General features: G+C 38.8%; 1 protein-coding gene across 5 annotated transcripts in view; it reads left to right on the top strand.

Moving 5' to 3' along the window:
* RABGAP1L (RAB GTPase activating protein 1 like) overlaps nt 1–24,044 on the top strand; it is a 694,034-nt gene that overhangs the window by 549,966 nt on the left and 120,024 nt on the right. For all 5 annotated transcript variants that reach the window (XM_060091226.1, XM_060091228.1, XM_060091224.1 and 2 more), the window contains one exon: nt 3,226–3,354. In XM_060091226.1, the coding sequence (XP_059947209.1) occupies nt 3,226–3,354 (129 nt within the window). The remainder of the gene's footprint in view (nt 1–3,225; nt 3,355–24,044) is intronic.

Genomic DNA, 24,044 nt, shown 5'->3' with positions numbered 1-24,044 from the left:
GTTGAGAGTCTGCCTGCCGATGCAGGGGGCACGGGTTCGTGCCCCGGTCCAGGAAGATCCCACATGCCGCGGAGCGGCTGGGCCTGTGAGCCATGGCCGCTGGGCCTGCACGTCCGGAGCCTGTGCTCCGCAACGGGAGAGGCCACAACAGTGAGAGGCCCGCGTACCGCAAAAAACAAAACAAAACAAAAACAAAAAAAATAAGATGCATTTTCTACACTTGCCTTATGATTATCAGAGCTCCTCTCTTCAGGGGCTTGACTTGAGCCAGTCACGCAATCTGGACTTCACTAACACCAGTGGTGTCTTGGAAAGGGCAGTCACAGGGCACTCTGAATTCTGGTTTCCAGAGACTCAACCTGAGTTGGGCTTCAGCCCCACCTGGGTAGGGAGCTCCTTGCTGTACCTCCCCTGAGACTACAGCCTCCTCCAAACAGCATCTCTGTGTGCCTGGCCATCCCTGCCTGACCAGAGGGCAAATGTCACAGGATATTTGACTTCTCATCTTTAATCCTAATCTTTCTGCTTTTGTATGAACTCAGAGGCTGGACTTGAAATTAGGCCTTGGGCCGTATTAGAAAATTAGGTAACCATGCTGCTGCCTGTAGGCAGTAGACTGCTCCCCACCATTTTTGGGCATCTGTTTGCAGGTAACTAGAGGTTAGTTGCACTGGCAATAGAAGAGGTGCCCTTAAAAGGTTTTTGACTGATGAAGAAAGCTACTAATCCTGTTTCGCTACAAACTCTGTAAGCAGCCTGTGTTGAACTTTCCCAACAATTGCCAAAGAGATAATCGTCAGAACCAGTATTACAGGTGAAAAACGATGTAGTATGTCTGGCATAACTGGTAGGTGGTTGCTTTCTCAGTAATTCAGCTGTTGATATTTTAGTTGAAGAGGCCCTCTTTGGGGCTGAAGCTGTTTCCAGTAACTGCCTTTTCCAACTAAGTTAAGGTGAGATGGTAGCACTTTATCATGCTAAATATTCTCTCCACTGCTTTTTGCCACCATCTCTCAGTATCTGTGAGGGAGGAAATAAATCTGAGATGTACTGAAGCTTGTTTCTTTCCCTGGCACTATTAGCCTGGCTCTGTCTTCTGATTAATAGTTTGTGAATCCAAACTTGGGCCAACCTAGTTCCCTGTGAAAATGCCTGCTGTGTGAATTAATATATTATTCTATTTTACATGTTTCTGTTTAAAGGGAAAGAGAGAAGGGAAGAAAAAATTATATATGTACAGTGAAAGAGAGGCGGAAGTAGAATTCATTCACTTATTCAGTAAATTTTAGTTGAGTACCTTCTGTACTCTGGGCAGTAGTCATCACTGTGGATACCGCAAAGAACAAGACAGACAAATCCCCTTTCCTTAGGACAAAAACAGATGTAAAACTGGAAAATGACTGGATGGAAAATGACTTGATGGGCTGTGGGGAAGAATTTAAGTGCTCAGAAAAGGCCTAACTCAGATCTTATATTTGTGCTAAAATCTAGATCACAAAAAGTTGTTATCATTATGAAGATCTGGGGGAAGAATATTCCAGGCAGAGAGAATAGGCAGTAGCCTTCAGTTAGGAATGGACTTGGTGTGTACAAGAAAACAGAAAGGCCAGTGTGCTTGGAGCTTGAGAGCAAGGAGGGAGATGTGATTCAGCATGAGGTTGGAGGGGAAGGCAAGGGCCCCAGATCCTGAAGGGTCTTGTGGACAATGGTAAAGATTTTAGGTTTTATTCTGAGCACAGTAGGAACCACTGGAGAGCTTTACACAGAAGAGCAACATGATTTGAAAAAGTATCATCTAGCTGCTGTAAGGAGAGTAGATTGTGGGGAGCAAGAGCAGAAAGAGGGGGACCAGTTGGGGAGTTACTGCAGTGGCTCAGCTGAGAGATGACAATGGCTTAGACCAGGCTGGTGGTGATGACAACAACTCATTATGAGCAGGATTCCTCTGACTTCCTTATACTCTTTCAATGCAGTCTTTAAGGTTAATCAGTTTTAAATTTGAATGTAAATAAAGTAATATTTTGAACTAGCATGTAGTTCTGTGATTTCTAGCCACTATGTTTTGTTTTTGTCTGTTTGTTTGTTTTTGTTTTATTTCTGCAGTTTTTGACAATTAAGTGCTGACTCTTAAAACACCTTATTTCTTTTTGTCTTGGCCTACTTCTGTGTGCCCAGTCTTTCTCAATCTCTTAATTTGTGTCTCAGTGTTTGCCAGCGATTACTTATAGTTGTTTATTAAAATATTTATTGCCTTTCTTATTACAAAATCTTTACTGCAGAAAAAAACAGCAAAATATAAAGAAGAAGAAAAAAATATAATCCCACTATCCAGAGAAACATTTTCTTTTATTTCCTTTCAGTCTTTTTTCTGTGCATACATATATTTATAAGTGGTGGTTATTTCTTAAGTAAATCTGGTAAGCAGTAGTTTTCATAAGAAGTTCAGTAGTTAAGTGGTTTGCTTCATTTTTTTTATAGCAATCTTTAAGATATGGGTACAGGGCTTCCCTGGTGGCGCAGTGGTTGAGAGTCCTCCTGCCGATGCAGGGGACACGGGTTCGTGCCCTGGTCCAGGAAGATCCCACATGCTGCGGAGCGGCTGGGCCCATGGGCCATGGCCGCTGAGCGTGCGTGTCCGGAGCCTATGCTCCGCAACGGGAGAGGCCACATCAGTGAGAGGCCCGCATACCGCAAAAAAAAAAAAAAAAAAAAAAAAAAGATATGGGTACAATTTCTTATTTTCTTCACTTGAACTGCTACTGTCACTAGTTGAAAAGTCATCCTTTCATTTGGTGTTTATTATATAATTCTGCTGTGCTTTGATTGCATTGTCTATGTCTTCAGCCAGCTTTGTAAAATATCCTTAAAATGCCTACCAAGCAAAAATCACAGATTAGTCCCAGAGTTCAAAGTGTTTCCTTTTCTGGCATTTTTCTTTTTTTAGAGCCATAACATGGTTAGCTTTGCCAGGATCCACTATTCAAATCTTCAGGTAATATAAATTAAATATGTTAGCCTGTTAATTCTTTTGTCACGTCTAGGATTTATGGTGACTTATTTCAGCTTATAGTAAAGAGGTTAGAAATCTCTTCCTAAAAATTTTTGGAGCTCACCTAGATCTTGGCTATAAAAGTACATTCAGGAAAATAGAAATTCCTTTTTCAATGTATTCGTTCTGAATGTAGGTTAAAGTGTAATTGATGATTCTTGGTGATTATTTTTTAGACCTCAAAGGAAGATCTTCTGCAGGCTGATTTTGAAGGTGCTTTAAAGTTCTTCAGAGTCCAGCTTCCAAAGAGATACAGGGCAGAGGAAAATGCAAGAAGGTTAATGGAGCAGGCTTGCAATATTAAGGTAAGATAATATGAATTTATAGATAATAAAGGTGGAACTTGAATGCAGAATAACATGGCAAATTATATAAAACTCTTTCTCAGTATGTTGCTGGATTTTGACTATGTTTAAGGTGAAATGGTGTGTGACCTAGTTTCTCTCAAACTTTTTTGTCAAACTGATATGTATCTATAGTGCCTGTACCTTCTAGTAAGACTTAGAGTGAACGTTAGCAGGCTCAGGTTGTAATAAGAGGAAGACAAACATTTATCTCATAGGTGGGGCTCTAGAATGGGTTGCCGTGATAGTGGTTTCCATAGCAGCAGACTTAGTATTTAGCTTTTGCCATCTGTTTTAAGATTATTTAGGACCAAGCAAGAAAAGCCTGCTTAGGCCATGCTTTTCTTTCTCTAAGGGACTTGGAAAGCTCTGTCTTGATCTACCCATTTCCATCCCACACCTGACAAATGTTTGCGGATACATTGCTCCTTATCAGATGTCTGATAAAAATAAACAACTTTTATAAATAAGTTAAAATAGAAATCTCTATCTAGAGGATTGTGGTATCAAGGTGAGTTAGCACATTAAAAAAAAAATTGGAACCAATTTACTGATGTAAATTCTTGTACCTTTGGAATATACTAGGGAATCTTCTTACCTAACCATTGACAAAAATATAAATTTGTTTTCTGAAAAAACAAAGATCCCAGGTCTTATGGACTTTACATTCTTGCCGAAGGAGTCAGTAAGCAATTAACATAATAAAGAATATATTTAATATGTTAGAAGGTGATAAATAGCTATGAAAAAACAAGAAGTAGGGCAAAATAAGCAAGATTGGATTGGTGGGGAGAAGGAAAGTTATAGTTGTTGTTTGGTAGTCAGAGTAGACCTCACTGAAGGTGAAGGAGATGAATTAGTCATGGAGATATCTAGGGGAAGAGCAGTTCAGCAGAGGCAACAGCTAGTTCAAAGGCCCTGGGGCTGGCTCATGCCATGTGAGTTGGAGGAACAGCAAGAAGACCAGTGTAGCTGGAAAGAAGTGAATGAAAATGAGGGCAATAGGAGAGGAAGTTAGAGAGCTCACAAGGAGCCTAAAAATGTAGGCCACTGTAAGGGTTTTTAGGCTTTGCTTGGAGTGCAGTGAAGAGCCCTTACAAGGTTTTGAGTAGAAGAGTGATAAGATCTGTCTGAGGTTTTAGAGGATTATAGTGCCTACAGTGTTGAGAACAGGCGATAGGAAGGTAAGAGTAGAAGTAGGGAGATCAGATAGGGGGTTTGCAGTAACCCTGTAGAGAAATGATGATAGATTGACCAGGGTGATAATAGTGGGGATAAAGATGGATTGGAGACGGAGGTGACTGGAACCTGGGTATATTTTGAAAGAGAACCAATGGGATTTCATGATGTATTAAATATGGGTGTGAAAGGAAAAGAGGAGTCAAAGTGATTCCACGGATTTGGGATTGAGCAATTAGGAGATAGAGTAGCTATTGATTTATTAAGCTCATTTCTTAAAATGTATTTTGACACAGACTTCACTTAAGCACAATACCCACTGTAACACTTTTCTGGTGTAAGACTTTTTTTGAATTTTAAGTTATTTCAAACTAAATTCTAAATGTTTCAAAAGTACAACTCAATGCTGAACGTAAATAACTTGAGGAGAAAAAGATTACACTGTCTTCCAAATGAACTCTATATTCAAAGAGATCATATTCCAAAGGTATTAAGAAAGATAGACCTCTGAAGTCTTCATCCTGAAATGCAAACTTTTAAAGGCTTTATGACTGATTGTTTTATTTGGCTAAGCCAGATGGCTAAGCATAAGCCACATTTGTCTGTAGACATTGAAAACACAGTGGTCATGGTGCCTTTGATTGAATTTTCTGGGTAGTAGGTTTGAAAGGTAGGCTTCAGCCAGCTGATTGTTCCAGAGCTGTCAGAAAAGAGTACTATAACTTGGGGCAGTGCTGCAGGAATCCATTAAAACACAGCATGCATTTCTAAGAATAAAAGAGTAGAGAGTTAAGAGGTATAGGTAAATGTTTTCAAGGGAAATCTAGAACTGTGGAAAAATAACTGAGAACAAAAAACTCAGGAAAGTGATTTAAAAATATGAAATGTACAGGGAAAGATTTTTTCCCAGTATAATTTATGAAGCTCCTCAGAGGATGGAGGTAACTAACGATTGTCAAGCCAGAAACGTGAGATCTGAGAGACACTGAAACATAAAACATTAGAAGACAAGTTCAAAATATGATCTGAATGGATTGGTCCTGGGATGAAAGTGCTATGTGCAACCAGAGTGATTTATTTAGGCATGAACAGATAGATAGGAATTTTTTTAAAGTAATAATACGGTTGTTATTTTGTTTTGTTTCGGTTTTTTTGTATTATCTAAGGAGAGTACCTTTCTCTTAGATACTTAAAACAGTACCCAAGGGACACCATTTTATTTATAGTGTGATCGTGAGGCTGATGTGAGGTTTAACTGAAAGAAGGAAGACATAAATTGTACAGTATTCAGGGATCGTGCTGAGACTAGAACGTAGATCTCCAACATGAAAATTTAAGATTGTTTTTAAACCAAGACCTACATTTTGAAATAGCTTTTATATCAAGACCTTAAACATACACGCGTGCACACACACACCCACAGATATATACACACACACACACACATCTGAAGAGATACTTACGCTACAATGTATGATGCACTCTGATGTTTTTCTTCTACTATATTATATTATATTTCATTTTAAACTTCTACCCTTCCCTCTGCTAGTCACAACCCACTACATGGATTTCACAGTAGCTTGCAGTTTTGAAAAAGCACTTAGGCCTGTTCCACTGTCGGACCCTCCTCCGCCTTCCCCATTCTGATATGCTGTAACCCGTGAGAGGTTGTGGAGGATGAGGTGTTACACTGAATAATGAAAGTGGGAGTGTGGTAAGGATGTGAGTCATAGTGCCATCATTACAGCAGCATGTGCTGGGAACTGGAAATGTTAGGAAATCATGGACTTACAGACCACGGCTGCATGTTAAAGCATTCACAGACAAAGGTGACCACAGGCATGGAATAGGCAAAAAAGTTGGAACTCGTGATTTCTTATCCACAGCCTGTTTAACAATAGAATTTCTGTCAAAGGTAATACATTTTTTTTTTTTGGATTTTAATTACTTTTATAGGATTTGTGTATGGTCGTATAGTCTTGGAATGGACATGTTCTCATTTAATTATCCTTGAAAATGAATCACTTTCTTCTAACTTTAAGGAACTAGGTGACCCAGTTATTTTAGTAAACTGACTGGTTTTAAAATAAATGCAACTGTTACAGGTAAAAAATAAATTGTTACCTCTGTGTGTGGATAACAGGATTTATTAATAAAGCACATTGGATTGGGTAGATAACTTTATTCTTCTGAAACCCGTGTGACATTAAATATCAGGAATATTTTTCGGTGTTTATTTTTTTCTAATTTACTAACATGACTTTAAATCATTTTGATATCCCTTCTGTTCCTATGATCCAGCCAGGCTAAAATGAGAAAATACATTCACCCATCAGACTTGACTTTGAAAAATAATGTGGTTACTTAATATATGAATATCCTGCACTTTCACAGGAAGGCAACTTTTGTTGAATATCGTTATTCAGTTGTTAGCTTATAGTTTAAAATTTTGCTATTGCAGAGCTTCTTAAACTTGGATCTTGGCTTCATGGGCTCTGAGTCACTAGAAATTTGACTTTCTTTATATAAGCGTTTAAGCATTTTGTTTTTCCTGGTGAGAAAATATGTAGCTTTTATTAGATTCTTAAAGGGAACTCAGTGACTCAAAAAAATTAACTTTTGTGCTGTGGGATCATCTTAAGCTTGTTAAGAAAATTGATATTTCTTTAGAGTATAAGAATTTATAAATGTGATACCTATATATATTCAAGTTCATATACATATAACCTTTATAATTTTTCTTGATCTGTTTTTTTTTACATAATTTTATTCAATATCACTCACTTATATTGTATTAGGTTGAATTGATGAAATTACCATTCTTGTTGGTCAAAAACTGCCAGGTATTAGACATTGTATGTGATTTAATGCAATATTTTATGCCTCCTTATGTTTCAAATAGGTGCCATGTATGTAGATGATGAAATATTAAAAATTTGGCTCTTTTAAACATCACTTAGTGGGCACTGCTCTGATAAAAATAAAGAGATGAATTAAAAGAGTAAAACATCTATAACATAATTTAGAGTACTATATATATATATAATACACGTTAGTTCTATGGCCATGTCAACTTTTCCTGAGAATTACTCTCCAAAAGCTGGGAAGCAAGTCTTTTTTTTTTTTTTTTTTTTAAGTTGATTTTTATTTGGAACAGTGTTACAAGTGTCACAGTTATGATGAACCTCATTAGTAGAAAAGTTCATCATATCACTCAAAATATTCTATTGGTAGATCTTCATAATAGAATGTTTTAAAAAGTAAAATAGCCTATTTTGTTTGTATTTTAGTAGTAAAATAACTTGAACAATATTAAAACTGCAAAATCTGACATTAAACTAAAACAAGGGAATTAGGAAAGAAAGGTCATTTATTGAGTATCTACTGTGTGCCAGGAACTATGCAAGAAGCCTTCTCAGAGGAAGTAAGATTTAAGATGAGACCTGAAGGATTAGCAGGAATTAAGTAGTATATGGAGGGAGGGGGAAGGAAGTTCCCTGCAGAGAATATGCAGAGAGGCCCAGAGGTAAGAAAAGATGGAGCTGTCCAAGACTTAAGCGCAGTTCATGACTGGAGAATAGGGTTCAAGGACAGAGGGAATGAGGGGAGTAGATAGAAGACTTAGAGAGGCAAGCAGGAGCCAAACAGCTGGTACAGAGCCATGTAAGCCTGTAATCCAATGGTAAGCAACTTGGATTTTATCCTCAGACAGGGGGAAGTATTGTGGGTTTTTAAAGAGGAGACAGAAATGATCAGATTTATGTTTTAGAAAGGCTATTCTGGCTGGTTTGTGGAGAATAGATTAAAATGGATAAGATTAGATATTGGTAACAGACCAATTCAGGGGTGGTTGCAGTAATCCAGTTGAGAAGTGACCAGACTAATTGTTATGGGCCAAAGAGATGTGGACAGATTCCAGAAATATTCAAGAGATAGAATCAACAGATCTTAGTGATTAAATGAGAGCATTAGGGCAGAGAAAGAGAGCCGAGATCATGCTCAGGATTCTCACTTAGGCAACTTGGTAGTAGTCACTCTATGAAGGGGAACACACAAAGGAGAACCAATTGCAAGGATAGAAGATAATGAGTTAAGTGTTGGACATGTTAAGTTTGTGGTGTATATCTACAGTCTCATATCCAAGTACGTAAAAATATCCAACAAGCAGGTGGTTATGCAATGGAAATCAGATCTGACCTAAAAGTAGGCATTTGGATGTCATCAGTAGTTGAACCATGGGAGTGGGTGAATTTTCAGAGGAGCAGAGAGAAGGGTTGAGGGTAGGTTCATTAACATATAAAAGATGGGCTGAGGAACAGCAGCTAGTGAGACTGAAAAGGCAGGAAGAAACCCAGAATAGTGTGAAGTGTGAAAGCTAAGGGAAAAGGTATATTTTCAAGAAGGAAGAAGTTGAGCAATGTCAATGATGCTTAGAGTTCTCATAAGGTACTGAGAGTGGAAGTGGACATCGTGCAACAGTTAATGAAAGAAGTTCCTTGTGGGCTTAGTGACAGCAGTTTCAGTGGAGTGATGACATATAAAAGCCAATGATGCAAGGAATAAACAAGAGGTGAGTAAATGGACAAAGGAAGATGAGACAACTCTTCTAAGGAGGTTAGTGTGGGGAGACGATGGAGGATGGAAGAAACAGTCATCAAGCCTGAGAGTAAGTAAGAGAGTAAGTACAAGAGAGAGAGAGAGAAGTAGACATGAGGTTGAGATGAATTTTTGGAGGATGGGAAAGATGGCTTTAAATGCTTAAAAAACGCTCATGGTCAATTTCTTCATTGAGTACCTACTATATGCCAGGCACTGTGCCAGGCCCAGGAAGCACAAGGTTGAGCAAAAGCACATACACTCCCAGATCTCATGGAGTTTATATCATGCAGAAGTTGTTAATTATATAATTGCCTTAATAAATGTATAATTACAAAGTGAGACAAATGCTCAGAAGAGATATAATAAAGATATATGAAGAACAAAGAGTAAAGGAACCTGATTGGCTCAATGGTTTAGGAAAAGCTTTCTTGCACTGAGATTATAAGGCATTTCAGACTTGAAGGAAGCATGTGTAAACACTGTGGGGTGGGAGGGAGTATGGTATGTTTAAGAAACTAGGAGATGGCTCAAGGAATGATGAGGGTTGATATCCAGGGGCCGGCCAGACCATCCCTCTTCAAATAAGAAGGGAAGACCCACAAGAGAAAAGTTGAAGACTCAATAAAGAAATTGGAATATATCAACAGAGACAGACCTCAGAGGAGATAAAGGATTAGACTCTAAAGAATGTACTTTTCTTCCATTACAGCAGGAGAGAATGAGCAAGGAATAGATGGGGATAAAGACAAATGTGCAGGTTAAGTAAGGTAAGGTAAGGTGAGGAGGAAAGAAATTGAGAATATTCCATTTGAAGGTTTCTCTTATTTCTATTAAGCAGGATCTAGAACTAAGGGAATGTAGTGGAGCTAGAGATTCAAAGAACATGCACAAACTTTTAGATATTGCAAAGAATGGAAGAACTAACTGGGAAAACACAAAATAATTTTTGGGCTGAATTGTTGGAGATCATGAATTTATAGTGGCAAAAACGTGCAATGTTTTGGGAGTTTCTCTAGAAATACCCAACAATCCAAACGTATACATGAAGAAAGCAGTTACTTTCACCTATAGTTGAGGTTTGCCGGCATGAGACAAAGGAAGGGCAGTGGGACCAGGGCGGTGGTGCACTAATAAACCAGACCTTGGGGATACGAGAGGGAGGAGTAAAGGGGGAATCTCTGATTTGTAGCTTTTGCCAATTTCCAGGTAAAATATGGCCAATTTCAAGGCACCAGTGACTTAACAAGTGGCACACAATTTGCGAATATTAAGTCACTTCTTTTGGACTGGTAGTTGCTAACCCCAGCACGCTACAGGGTCAGGAAGATGAGGCTAGTAGCAGGAGAGTGGTTGACATGATAGATAGTGGAATAGAACTAGTAGAAGAGAAAGCAAAGACAGATAGGGATTGAGAGACTGCAGGACAAGGGGGTGAGGGAGAGGTACCAAGGATTGAACTCTAAGAACACAGAGAGCGGTGGAGGGGGACACTAAATGACTTGTTGGTGATTACCCAAGAGAAATACATCTTTTCTCCAAAATCACTTATATTTTAAGGACAGTTTAGTGACATCAGAAGATAACACTGACCTGTGCTCAAAATTTTCAGTTGGTAGCTCAGGTTACTTAGTGGCAGCAAAATCAGGCCAATTGCTATTTTGCCATCTATGGCGAGTTCCTGTGATTTGCTTCTCTCTGTCCTAATGACATTACCACCATCACTACCATTTTACTCTAATCATAGAGATTTGAAATGCATTGTAGGAGGAATAAACAAAGATGGCAGAGGCAGTAAGAGTAAGGGAAATAAGAGGAAGAGGAGGGCCCTAGCAACTAAAAACAAAGTCCTGCCCTAGCATCTTCTTCTTTCACACCAAAATTGTCTTCCTAACCCATGCTAGAGAGGAGGCCATCATTGACTATATGTTACCATGGTAACTACCTGCCTCAGAAAACTCTAAGCTCTGCTCCAGCTCAGTTATCTATGTATTGTGACAGACAATTATCCACTCTCCCAAAGTGGATTAATACAATTTGATCTTGCCTCTTACAAGTCATGCTTTTAATGGGATAGAGGTAAATTCGTTTATCTAGAGATTTAATATTTTTCTCTCTCAGACCTCCATATTTGTAACCATGGATTTGAATTTAACTGTTTGAAAATAACTTTCACACTAGAGCAAAACTATAAAGAACATTTGTATTAAGAGCAATTTACCTCTAATTTTTTCATGCTGTTTGCTATTTCTTTCTGGCTATTGTTGCTATGTATAAACAAGAATGTAATCTCCCAAATAGAGGCTTTTTTTGCATTAGCAATGAGGCCACACAGAGGCTTTTGTTGACTCTGTGAATCTAAAATATGTGCCCTTATGTGCACCGTGGAAAGGGTTCATTTTTTTTTTTTTTTTTTTTTTTTTTTTTTTTTTTTTTTTTTTGTGGTATGCGGGCCTCTCACTGTTGTGGCCTCCCCCGTTGCGGAGCACAGGCTCCGGACGCGCAGGCTCCGGACGCGCAGGCTCAGCGGCCATGGCTCACGGGCCCAGCCGCTCCGCGGCATATGGGATCCTCCCAGACCGGGGCACGAACCCGTATCCCCTGCATCGGCAGGCGGACTCTCAACCACTTGCGCCACCAGGGAGGCCCAGGGTTCATTTTTAATGGAACCACATTTCATGTTCCTTTCCTATAAAGACCTCTGCACATTGACAGCCACAATTCGGAATATTTGGTTTAGAGTGTCATAATCTTCTCCCAGACAAATGTTAATTTTGTTATAGGCTACAGTGGTGTGATAACAAACTGATAATGAAGTAGTTTTTGTTTGTTTGTTTGTTTGTTTTGCGGTACACGGGCCTCTCACTGTTGTGGCCTCTCCCGTTGCGGAGCACAGGCTCCAGACGCACAGGCTCAGCGGCCATGGCTCACGGGCCCAGCCGCTCCGCGGCATGTGGGATCCTCGCGGACCAGGGCATGAACCTGTGTCCGCTGCATCGGCAGGCGGACTCTCAACCACTGCGCCACCAGGGAAGCCCTGAAGTAGTTTTTATATCAAAACAGTTGCTTCATTTTTCCTCTGAGGCTTCTGTTAACATTGATAACCCTCAGTGTGTCTGAGATTTGGGGCATTGTTTTCCCCCAAACAGGGATTAAACAATTTGATCTTGCCTCTCACAAATCATGCATTGTGGGAATGAGCAGAAAACACGTAAATGTTAGACATGCTCTGAAGCAGTTTATAACAGGTGGAGAAAACAGGCCAGAGCTCCGGATGCCCAGGCCTCAGGCACCCTCCACATTAAGAAAACTCTGCTTTTCTGTCTGTTCCTAATCATCTGGAATACATTTGTATCCTTTATTATTTCTGCTGTTTTCTTCTACCATCATACCTGCTTCTGCCAGTCATTTCTTTCCGTTTATTAAAGAGAAAGCCATAGAAACATTTTAAAATTAACTTGATGAGTGAACCTGGATATTGTATCATGAACCGATCTATATAAATCATTAAATTGTCCTACTCCAAAGAAAAATAAGATAAATGGATATAAAAATTGATTTTTATATGGGCATCTCTTTTTTTCAGAAAAAGAAATAATAAATCATAAGAATAAAGCACATGCCCTTACTTGCATCCCAAACTTGGTACAATGTCGTTAGAGCTCTCCACATACATTAACGACAAAAAAGGACACTTCAGAACTGCTGTTTCAACTAGTGGTTCCTCTCCTCTCAAACTTTATTCTTTTTCCCTGCAGCTAATTCACTCTCAGCAGTCTTCTAAAGACATAGTAAGACAACTGGTTTTGCTCTTAAGTGGGAGTTTCCATATTTCATATAACTTTCTGCTGTGTTTTGCCAATTACCTCTTATCCAGTTGTTATGATTTATGTTTATCTGTGTTGGAGAATAAAGTTAGAACTTGTCTTCATTCTTTGCAAGCAGAGGTAATAAATAATTTTCCCACAGCTATTTACAATGAGAGCCACACCTCTTTGATTTTTTTTTTTTTTTTACTACTTGAATTCATGTTAAGATTATATTTAAAGTGTGCTTCAGTTTGTGTTTGGGCATCTGATTTAGACAAGAAAATAAATGTGTTTCTCTGTGCCCCTGTTGCTGCTCATTGGAAATAATTTAACTTTTTTTAAAATTCAAATTTAATTAATTAAATTTACATTTATTTTTAATAAATTTAAACGTCTTAGGTGTTTAAAATAGGTTAGGTTAGGAAGGCTGGGCCATTGGATCTTGGGGGTATTTCAAACACTTCAGCCACAGCTATGTCAGATGCCAGTGCCTCTTCTCTGGGGCGAATGAAGTATAATCATATTATATTTACTTAGTTAGTCATATTCTTGTTTCGCAAGCTCATGTATCCATTTAGCATTTAGCTGGGAAATGACCGAGTCTAATTAGTACTCTGGAGAACTTACTTATTTTACTATTAAGCCTTTTTCTCCCCCTCCCCCCTCAACCATGAAAAATTCTTTTCTTTTGAAATGGTGGAAGTAACATGTAAATGAGAATAGCAACCAAAAAAAGATAGTGAAGATTTTTAAGTGTTATTCACATATCTCCAACTGTTTGTCAAGCTTTCTGAAGCTCCGCTTAAAGGCAAACAAACTGCTGAGGGGAAAATTATATTCCTTGCTGTAGTTGATAGTTGTGATTAAATGGGCACTCCCTTCTTATTGTCAATTCCTCTGGCTTGGGGACTTTTTATTGCTGCCACCTGTGGGAGGGAGCGATTTCTTTCATCTGGAATGTCTAGCCTGTTCCTTTTCTATGCCTGTAATCTATCCAAATCTCTGTAATATGTAGTTCAAATGGTTTTATCACCATCACCATCATCATCATCATCACTAGTATCATTATTATTATGTGAGGGAATACTGGCATACAAACCACATGAAGAGGTGGTAAAGCTTCGTGTTCTGTTGTGTCACTCAGGTCAGGGGAGGCTTCAGTTACTCAGTTTGGCACAGGCTTAGTGCCTCTGTCAGTGTGTTCTGTGCAGCGTTTCATTCATCCTCTTTTCCAGGCACTGCATTACCCTCTGTTATCCCTTGCCCTTAGGGTCACTGTACTTCCTACCAGCTCTTACTACATATTGAAGTTTCTCACTAAGTTGGTTCCTAAACAGGCAGTACTTTTTTTTTTTCCTGAGTCTCATGTCTGCCCCCAGTTTCATGTCTGTGGTAGTTTGTTAGGGCTGCTGTAATAAATTACCACAGACTGTGTGGCTGGGAAACAGCAGAAATTTATTTTCTCACAGTTCTGGAAGCTAGAAGTTCAAGATCAAGGTATCAGCCGTTTGGTTTCTTTTGAGGCCTCTCTCCTTGTCTTGGAGATGGCCGTCTTCTCACTGCATCCTCACATGGTCATCCTGCTGCCTGTGTTATCTGTGTCTAATCTCCTCTTCTTATAAGGATACCAGTACTGGGAGTTAGGGCTTCAACATATAAATTCTGGGGACATACAGTTCAGCTCATAGCAATGTCTTTCTCATAGTCAACAGAATGCTAGTTTCAACCCAATTTCTCTGAAAACATTCTCATGAATCTTTCTTGGCAGCCCTGAACTGTGTCTCCAACATCTGATAACACATGACAGTTTCCTGTGTTTGTCAGCCTACCCAAGTTCTTCCATTTTCTCCTAAACTCTCAGATTTTCTAAAATAGCCTATTTTTCTTCACAATTCCACCCTTCACTTCCATCAGCCCACTTGGCTGGCACGGAATTTCCTCTGGCATGCATGTTAGCTTGTTGTAAGTTCTAACTTATATACCCTGCTCTGGTATGATCTAAATGCATTAACTTCCTTATAATCCTGTCTATCTATTGTATCATATCTTATACAACGATAACCTCCCTGATTCCCCTTTTTTCCTAAAAGAGAGGCAGTGAGTTGTGCAAGGAAATAAGTTATGTCTTAGCAGGATGTCCAGTGAGAAAAGAAAATCTATATTCTATTGTAATAGAATGAGTATTTTAAGCAACAACATAATTTGGATACTGTATAGAACCAAAGGACTTAGTTTATATTCTAAAATTATTTGCATAAAACCTTTTATTCTAAACTATTTCATCAAATTTTAGGATGGCCATTGTTTAAGAAGCCAGATTGTAGACATTGCACCTGTGAGGGAAAATTTTTGAAAAAAAAAATTGTTTGACATGGTAGGATCTTCTTAGAACCTTCAGAATTCATAGTGGGAGGCCCCTGACATTGCTTGTCTGGACTGCTATAGCTGCCTCAGACTAACTAACTCGTCTCTCTGGCTTAAGTTTTTGTCTTCTGGAGTTTCCTCTACTCACTACCACCAGAGTTTTCTGCCCGGAGAACCAACCTCCTTGTACTACTCCTCATTCATAGAGCACTACTAGCTCCCTGTTACCTGTGGGGTAAACCCCACAGCCTTCTCAGCTTAGCACACATCCCCATTTTTCACATCAATGTGCCATGCCCTTTCCTGGCCTCGCTCGTCACATCTTGCGCCTTCTACCTGGAACTCTTACTCACCATCCCGAGAAAGTTACTTAATTTCCTTGAGTATGAGTTTTCTCATCACGAAGTGAGGCTAATACCTACTGCACAAGGATGTTGTAAGAATTAAGAAAGCTAAACATGTGTGAAGCACTGGCTAAATTATTTATCAATTCCTTTTTTTTTTAAAGATTTTTTTTTGATGTGGACCATTCTTTAAAGTCTTTATTGAATTTGTTACAGTAGTGCTTCTGTTCTATGTTTTGGTTTTTTGGCTGCGAGGCATGTGGGGTCTTAGCTCCCTGACCAGGAGTGGAACCTGCACCCCCTGTCTTGGAAGGGGAAGTCTTAACCACTGGGATGCCAGGGAAGTCCCATCAATTCCTTTTGCAGTTATGGGGTCAAGCAAACCCCTATTCATCCTTTAAGACCCAGAACAGACACCACTTCCTCTGGGAACCTAGGCTGTTATTTATTCTAATTCTGGCAATTCCTCCACTAGAGCACCACAGTTGGAGTTAAGAATGTGGTTTTCTGAAGCCATGTTGTTAGAGTTAAACCTTGGCTTCTCTATTTATTACCTGTGTGATATCTGGCAAGTTACCTGTATCTCAGTTATCTCTTCTGTAAAATGAGGATTACATTGTTGATACAATAGGATTACTGTGAGGATTAAGTGGGATAATATATGTAAGAAACTTAGCAAATGCTGTGCATCATTAGTATACAAAAAAATGTTTGTCATTATTACCGTGATCGTTTTGAGTCAGTTTCTGTCATTGTGAGTTCCTCAAGAGTTTGTCTCTACCTTGCTCTTCTCTAGATGCCTTGGGCCTGGTCCAACCCCTAGCATAATAGCTGGATCAAAGAAGTCACTCATTAAATATTTATTCAGTTAACATATTCATTTTTTTTCCTTTTTTTTTTTTTTTTTGTCCTATTCATTTAGGTTGAGGAGTGTTGGGCTTTAAATCCTCTCTGAAAATACCTCTGGAAATAAACAGAAAAATCCTCATGTATCTCACTGAATAGTATTCCAGGTTTCTTCCTATAGAAAAGTGAAGTATCTGAGTTTTTTAGTCTGAGTTCAGCTTTAAGAAGGGTGTCTATCATATTGTGTAGATTACAGGGATCATGAAATATAAACTTGTGAATTTTCCATCTTTCAAGACCTTTAAGACTTGGATAGAAGGTCAGCTTTCTTCCTCGATGCTTGGGTAACCAGATGCCCTTTCTTATCTTTAACTATTTGATTTTTCAGATTATTTAATGATTTTAGAATTCTAAAAGTTTTTTCAAGTCTTACTTGCATAAACCTCTTGGTTGTCTATGGTAAAAATAACTGTTGAAAGAACTGAAGCTAAGATGTATATGCCACATCCTTTTAAAATAGGGTAGACATGGGACTTTCCTGGTGGTCCAGTGGTTAAGATTCCCAGCTTCCACTGCCGGGGGTGCGGGTCTGGTCCCTGGTCGAGGAACTAAGATCCCACAGACCATGCGACCAAAACATAAATAAGATAAAATAAAATACCAAATTAGTAGAGTTTATAATCAAAAGACTGCTAATACAGATCCCAAATGACAGACTAGTCTGTTCCTTCTTTATGTATGATGAAGTTATAATCACGTTTTATATTTTCTGTGACATTCTCTTTATGTATCTCATAATTATCAGTTATATTTTATTCTTCAGTTATATTTTATTCTTCTTTATTTTATTCTTCAGTTTATTTTAAACTGAAATCAAGGAATGTCAACAATATATCTGCCTATTTGTGCTTGCATACTGTATCAGTTATCTATTGCTGAGTAGCAAACCATCCCAAAACTTTCTGGCTTACAACAACAATATTTCTGACAGTTCTGTGAGTCAGCTGGGTAGTTCTCCTGCTGTTATCTCTGGATTCATTCAGCTGGTGGGGCAGCTCAGGGTAGGATTTGCCTTTCCACATGTTTTTTCATCCTTGGCTGCTTCTCAGCCTTGTGGTCTCAGGTTTCCAAGGAGGCAAGACCCAATGGCATAAGCACTTATCAAGCTTCTGCTTGTGTTACATTTGTCATTGTCACATTGACCAAAGCAAATTACATGGAGAGTCAATGTTAGAGTGGATATACAGGGAAAATGATGCCAGGAGACATGATTGATTAGGAGCCTTTCCTGTAACAATCTACCACACACATGCATGGCAAATTTATGTTTCAGTACATAAAAACAAACAAACAACCCCCCACATTAACTTAGTTTCTGATGAGAGGGCTGAGAGTTTGATGTGGAAAGGAGACTTCCTTTCCATTTAATATATTTACTTTCATTTATTAATACTTTTTATTTAATAATATCCTTTTATACAGTTTCTTTTACTGGTATTGCTTCTTCAATTGACCAAAAAAAAAAAAAACCAAAACTTTTTTCACAATGCAAGTGAGTGAGTAAACCATCCTCAGTTTGGGTTCCCTGATAGCAGAAGCAATAGTTGCTTATGAATTCTTAATAAAACATGAGAAGAGGTACTCTGATTACAAAGAAAATCCAGCCTGTGATACTGATTTTTATCATACATGAGAAAGTTAGGTTTCCAGAGTTCAGAGGAAACAAAATTTTTAAGGTTTTCTACCTCATACCTATCAAGAATTTATAGGGGATTTGAAATAAATATTATTTAACTGTTTTATTTTCAAAATATTTTGGTTTATTTCCATTGTGCTATGTGTTTTCTATCAAACTTTTTTTTTTTTTTTTTTTTTTTTTTTGCGGTATGCGGGCCTCTCACTGTTGTGGCCTCTCCCGTTGCGGAGCACAGGCTCCGGACGCGCAGGCTCAGCGGCCATGCTCACGGGCCCAGCTGCTCCGCGGCACATGGGATCTTCCCAGACCGGGACACAAACCCCTGTCCCCTGCATTGGCAGGCAGACTGTCAACCACTGTGCCACCAGGGAAGTCCTTATCAAACATTATTGATTAAAAAGGTTCAGATGACATAAATCACTGGGGGAAGTGAAGAATACATTTACCAAAATGAACACCTTCTTAACACAATAGTACATAAGAATATTGCAATCAAAGATTTAGAGACAAATCTGAATCCCCTAAAATACCTACTTTTTTGGCCAAAGTAGAGCAGCAGCTGACCTTTAGATTCACATATTCTGGTTAGGAAGTTAAGGTTGACTATTGAAATTGATTTCTCAAGATAAATGTCCCACATTTTTTTTTTTCTGATAGGATGAGTTCACCCTCTTTTAAAGAAAGGACAGTCTGACACTGAGCAATGAAAATATGGTAGAAACAAATGAAAGTTTGCCACAAGATACCAACCTAGCTATTCAATGCTTTGCTGTAGGCAGACTCTTTCTTAGCACCTAGTTCATCTGTTTTTGTTTTAAATCACCTCAGGATTCAGCTGTAGTCATTTTATCCCAACAGATGTAACTTTAGACTCTTAATGTGGGTGATGTAGTTAAACTCATCTTAATGTAAATTTTTCATGGTGGGCCATGTGTAGATGGTCTCAGGGGTAACTTAAAAAGAACTAGTTTCACAGCTAGAGAAAAGGATAAAACTTTATTTCTTATAAAATAATCAGACCTTTAGTCAGTGTAGTATCACAAAATCCAAACTGTAATGACTTTGTTTTAAATGGATCCAGGATCTGGGGAGTGGGGAATGGATACCAGAGAGGAGATTGTATAATATGTTCTCAGTATTGTGAGGGAAATGCCATTGAAAAATGAAGGAAGACAAAAGAAAATGAGGAAACTACTTTCCCCCATTAGGATCCACGAGTAGAGTACAGCGTTTGTCAGGAAAACTGCCGTATGAGACAGAACTTGCCTTTAATTCCCAGAGATATTTGCTGCTGTCAAAAGGTGCACAACTTAATCTTGCCTACTGGCTGATGTTCCCAACTATTTTCTATTAACTGAGCCCAAAATCAGATCCAAAGACACTTCCCCACAGCGAGTAGGTGGATGGCTCGAGTGAACTAAGTGCTCCGAGCACGTGGCACAGGGAAATGGCAGGCCTATCTCAGTCTCTCCCCAGCAGCCCCTTCTCTCCAGCCACTGTGTCAGTAGTGTCTGCGTGCTGGCCCTGGGCACCCACGCAGCCCGCTACTCCCTGTGTCCCTTGCGGATGTCCCTGTGTGCTCCTGCCTCTTGCCGGCACGTCTGCAACCCAATTCCCTTTCTACAGCTTGCTGCTCCTACTTATTTTCCCCGTCTGATTCTGTGTAACTTTCTTTTTTTCTTTGATGAGACCATTGATTATCATTAGCTTTGTAATGATAACAGGCACAACAATTACATCTTGCTTCCTTGGATGACTGGCATGTTTGTCATTTAGTCATCACCTTAACATCACCAAGTACTCTTACTGACCTGTTTGTACAGATCAGAGAAAACGGGCACAGAATGTTTAAATCTCCAACAAAGGTCACTTGGTTAGTAAGTGGCAGATAAGAAATTTGATTCCAGGCAGTCTGGTTCCAGAGTCTGTGCTTTACTTCCTCTTGTGTACTATTTTTTGTATTAATCTTACACTATACTACATAATTTTTGAAGGCAGTCAATTTAAATGTTGTTTAATAGTGCCAGTATTTATTGGTCGCTTACAGGGTTTAAGACTACTGTGACTCAATATGATTACATTACATTGCATCTGTTCATTCTTTTACTTAATAAGTATTTAAAATTTCTTGTGCACCTACTGTGTCCTAGTCCTGCACTAGGCTTTCTCTTCAGTAATAATCACAACAGACAGGATTCCTGTCCTCCTGAAGCTTACAGAGTAATGGAAGGGGCAGATAACACAAAGTATAATCAAAAGCTGTAATAAAGGTTGCAAAAGGAAAGAAGTTTGTTACAAGAGAGAAAATAGTTAGAATCTAATTTAGATTGAGGAATGAGGATCAAGGAAAACTTGTGACATTTTAAGCTGAAGCTCTAAAAGATTAACAGAAGCTAACCAGCTGGAGAGGAGTAGTAAACTGTGCTATAGAAGATCTTTTGTTTCTGGCAAAACAGTGGACTAAATGTCGGTATAAACTCTTCTGGTACAGAACATCTAAAACTTCTAGATAAAATAATTAAAAAAATATATATATATATATATCTTTTTTGGGGGTACGCCGGCCTCTCACTGCTGTGGCCTCTCCTGTTGCGGAGCACAGGGTCCAGACGCACAGGCTCAGCAGCCATGGCTCACGGGCCTAGCCGCTCTGCGGCATGTGGGATCTTCCCGGACCGGGACATGAACCTGCACCCCCTGCATCGGCAGGTGGACTCCCAACCACTGTGTCACCAGGGAAGCCCCCTAAAATATATTTTTAAATGTGTGGCTGAGTGAGTGAGACAATAAGGAAGAATTTTAGGAGCCAGAAATTATGTGAAAACCTGAATTCTGAAATACAAGTAAATTCTAAACCTATATTTTGTTCTTTGGGTGTTTACTGATCTCTGGTGGCCTATATCTTGGCCTTTAGCAGGCCTTGTGCAGAAGACAAAGACAAATCTGGGACTTCTGAAAGGCTTCTGTTTCATAGGTGAGCTAGAGGGAAAAGCCCAGCCACTCCATATACCTCGTCTTCCCAGAGGGAGACAGTTGGGATAATCACCTATCTTGGCTTTGGTGCTTGAGTGAGTGAGAGTCATATACATCAGTCACATTCTTCTATATGAAAAGATCTTTCATGGTAAAAAGAAAATGAATTTCATTATTAAAAACAAAAACAAAAAACATTTTCTGGACAGAGGAAATGCTATGTGGGAAGGGAAAAAGGCATTTGACCTTTACAAAAAACTAAAATAGCTGGTATAGATTGAGCAAAATAAGTGCTGACAAATGAGGTTGGAGATGAAACCGGGAACCAGATCCTTGCAGGTCCTCAAAGGCTTTGGCTAGGATTTTAGATTTTATCCGAAGTACAATGCAAATCTTTTTGAAGCGTTTTCAAGAGATTATCTGATTTATGTAAGAAAGAATAGATTAGAGAAAATATAAAAGTAGAGAGTTACTCTCAAGATAGAAGCAGAGAGAAAACTAGGGCAGTAATACAGGTGAGGAGTAGATTTGGCTGGATTAGGGGCAATTGGAAGACATTAATGGATTCAAGATATGTTTTGAAAGTAAAACCTGTTGATGGATTGGATGGGGGTTTGAGAATGAGTAGAATATAAAGGGCTATCCCCAAGCATCTGGCCTGAATAACTGGTTGTCCAGAGGTCTTCCTCTGAGTTGAGGAAGTCAGGAGGAGATAGGGAGAGGGAAGATCATGAGTTTGGTTTTAGAGATGTTGAGTTTTAGAAATGCTAAGTTTGACAAGTAAGAAATGCAAGTGGAGACAGAACCACAGTTCGATGTAATAGAACTAAAGGTATTTAAAATATATTTATATAGTCAAACTCATATTTGAATAAGCCAGTGTGTAATGATAATGGAAATTTACCTTTTACAGGCAATCCGTTTTATAGTAAATTTACTTGAGAGGCAAATTTGTTAAGTAGTAGAATTTTATTGTAATAAATACCCATTTAAATTCACATCCCTAGGATGCAAGAACTGGATATATTTGCAGATGAAGTATAATATTCTGGGAAAGACACTGTCAGAAATTGGCTAATTGTTCAACAAACCTATTTTCCTTTCTTCCTGCTGATACAGCTTGAACTACATTTCCCAGCCTCCTCTGCAATTAAGTATAGTCATCTTATTGAGTTTGGGCAGAGGAATGAGAGTTCAAGTGATGTACATTTATTCCTTTGGTTTGGCTGTTTAAAAAAAACAAACAAACAAAATTCCCATATAGCTTCCATGCTTTCTGTCTACCCTTTTGCCAACTAGATGACCTCAAAGTGACCTTGGAAACCACATACTGAAGGTGATAGAATCTCCATCAGTCAGAGTTCCTAAATGACTACAGAGTTCAGAAACCCCCAACTCCACCCTCGTGCTAGCTGAACTTTGCATGAACTAAAAATACACTGTTTTTATTTTAAATCACCAAGATTCTGTGATTTAACAGATTCAGTAGTTTGCATCATATTAAAAGAATATGTTGATTTTCTTTCAAGGTGATATCAAGGACCTAATTTCATGTCCATTCACTTTTTTCCCCATTTTTCTTCCATGCATGTTTGCTGTCATATGTAACCAGGCAATTCGAGTAGGTTAGGATGTTAGGAGGTTTATATAGGGAGTGAGGGAATTTGAGATGCTTGAGGTATGAGAGAGGAGCTGAAGGATATAATTGCCTCCTATTCTCCATGTAACCATATAACCATCACTCCTCCTCTGTCTGGCTGCATAATTCATTTCAAAGATTTATACTCCTGCAGCCACTTCTTCCCACCTGTTGATAGCACCCTCATTGCAAAACAGAGTTGATGAAGACCATGATCACCTCTCCCTTGCCTTGTTTGACATTCACATAATCAAATTTACACACTAGGATGCAAAATAATCATAAAATTAAAACTTTTTTTCCTTTATACATCTGATAATAGACGCCACAGGGTCTCTCATGGTAAACACTTTGGGGAGAGATGCAAAATATATAAGAAGTTGTGTACATCTCTCATAGGACATGTTGAAATCAGAACATCCCCCTCTGAATCTTTGGCCATTGGATTAGCCAGTTAAACATTCTCTTACACCATTTTCTTATAATTTATTTACCAGTCTATTTGCCTTGCTGGACCTTTAGGACTCCTTCCCTCGAGAGAAGGTAGGAGGTAAATTCAGTTCCATGTACTAAATATCCAACATAATTCCTGGCTTCTTGGTATTGTAAGTGCTTAGTAATTCCTTGGTTAAAAACCAAATGAATGATGAAAGTAGTATGGTTTGTATCTGGCTGATGGGAAAAGTGTTCCTAGTAGTGTGCAGTATATGGATTATTTGCTGCAGAGAATTTCTTTTTAACCACATCAGTGATGTGCCTTTAAGGTATGGGTCAATCAGCAATTCCACTACTGGGCATATATCCAGAGAAAACCATAATTCACACAGACACGTGCACCCCAGTGTTCATAGCGGCACTATTTACAATAGCCAGGATGTGGAAGCAACCTAAATGTCCATCAACAGAGGAGTGGATAAAGAAGATGTGGTACATATATACAATGGAATATTATTCATCCATAAAAAGGAGCGAAATTAGGTCATTTGTAGAGACGTGGATGGACCTATAGAGTGTCATACAGAGTAAAATAAGTCAAAAAGAGAAAAACAAATATCGTATATTAACACGTATATGTGGAATCTAGAAAAATGGTATAGATGATCTTATTTGCAAAGCGGAAATAGAGACACAGGCATAGAAGACACATGTATGGATACCAAGGGGGAAGTGGGGGCTGGGAGGAGTTGGGAGATTGGGATCGGCAC

The sequence above is a fragment of the Mesoplodon densirostris genome, chromosome 2 (assembly GCF_025265405.1).
Source record: "Mesoplodon densirostris isolate mMesDen1 chromosome 2, mMesDen1 primary haplotype, whole genome shotgun sequence".
In the NCBI taxonomy this organism is placed as follows: domain Eukaryota; kingdom Metazoa; phylum Chordata; class Mammalia; order Artiodactyla; family Ziphiidae; genus Mesoplodon; species Mesoplodon densirostris.
The sequence above is the reverse complement of the archived record's forward strand: the minus strand, read 5'-3'. Positions and strand labels throughout refer to the sequence as shown.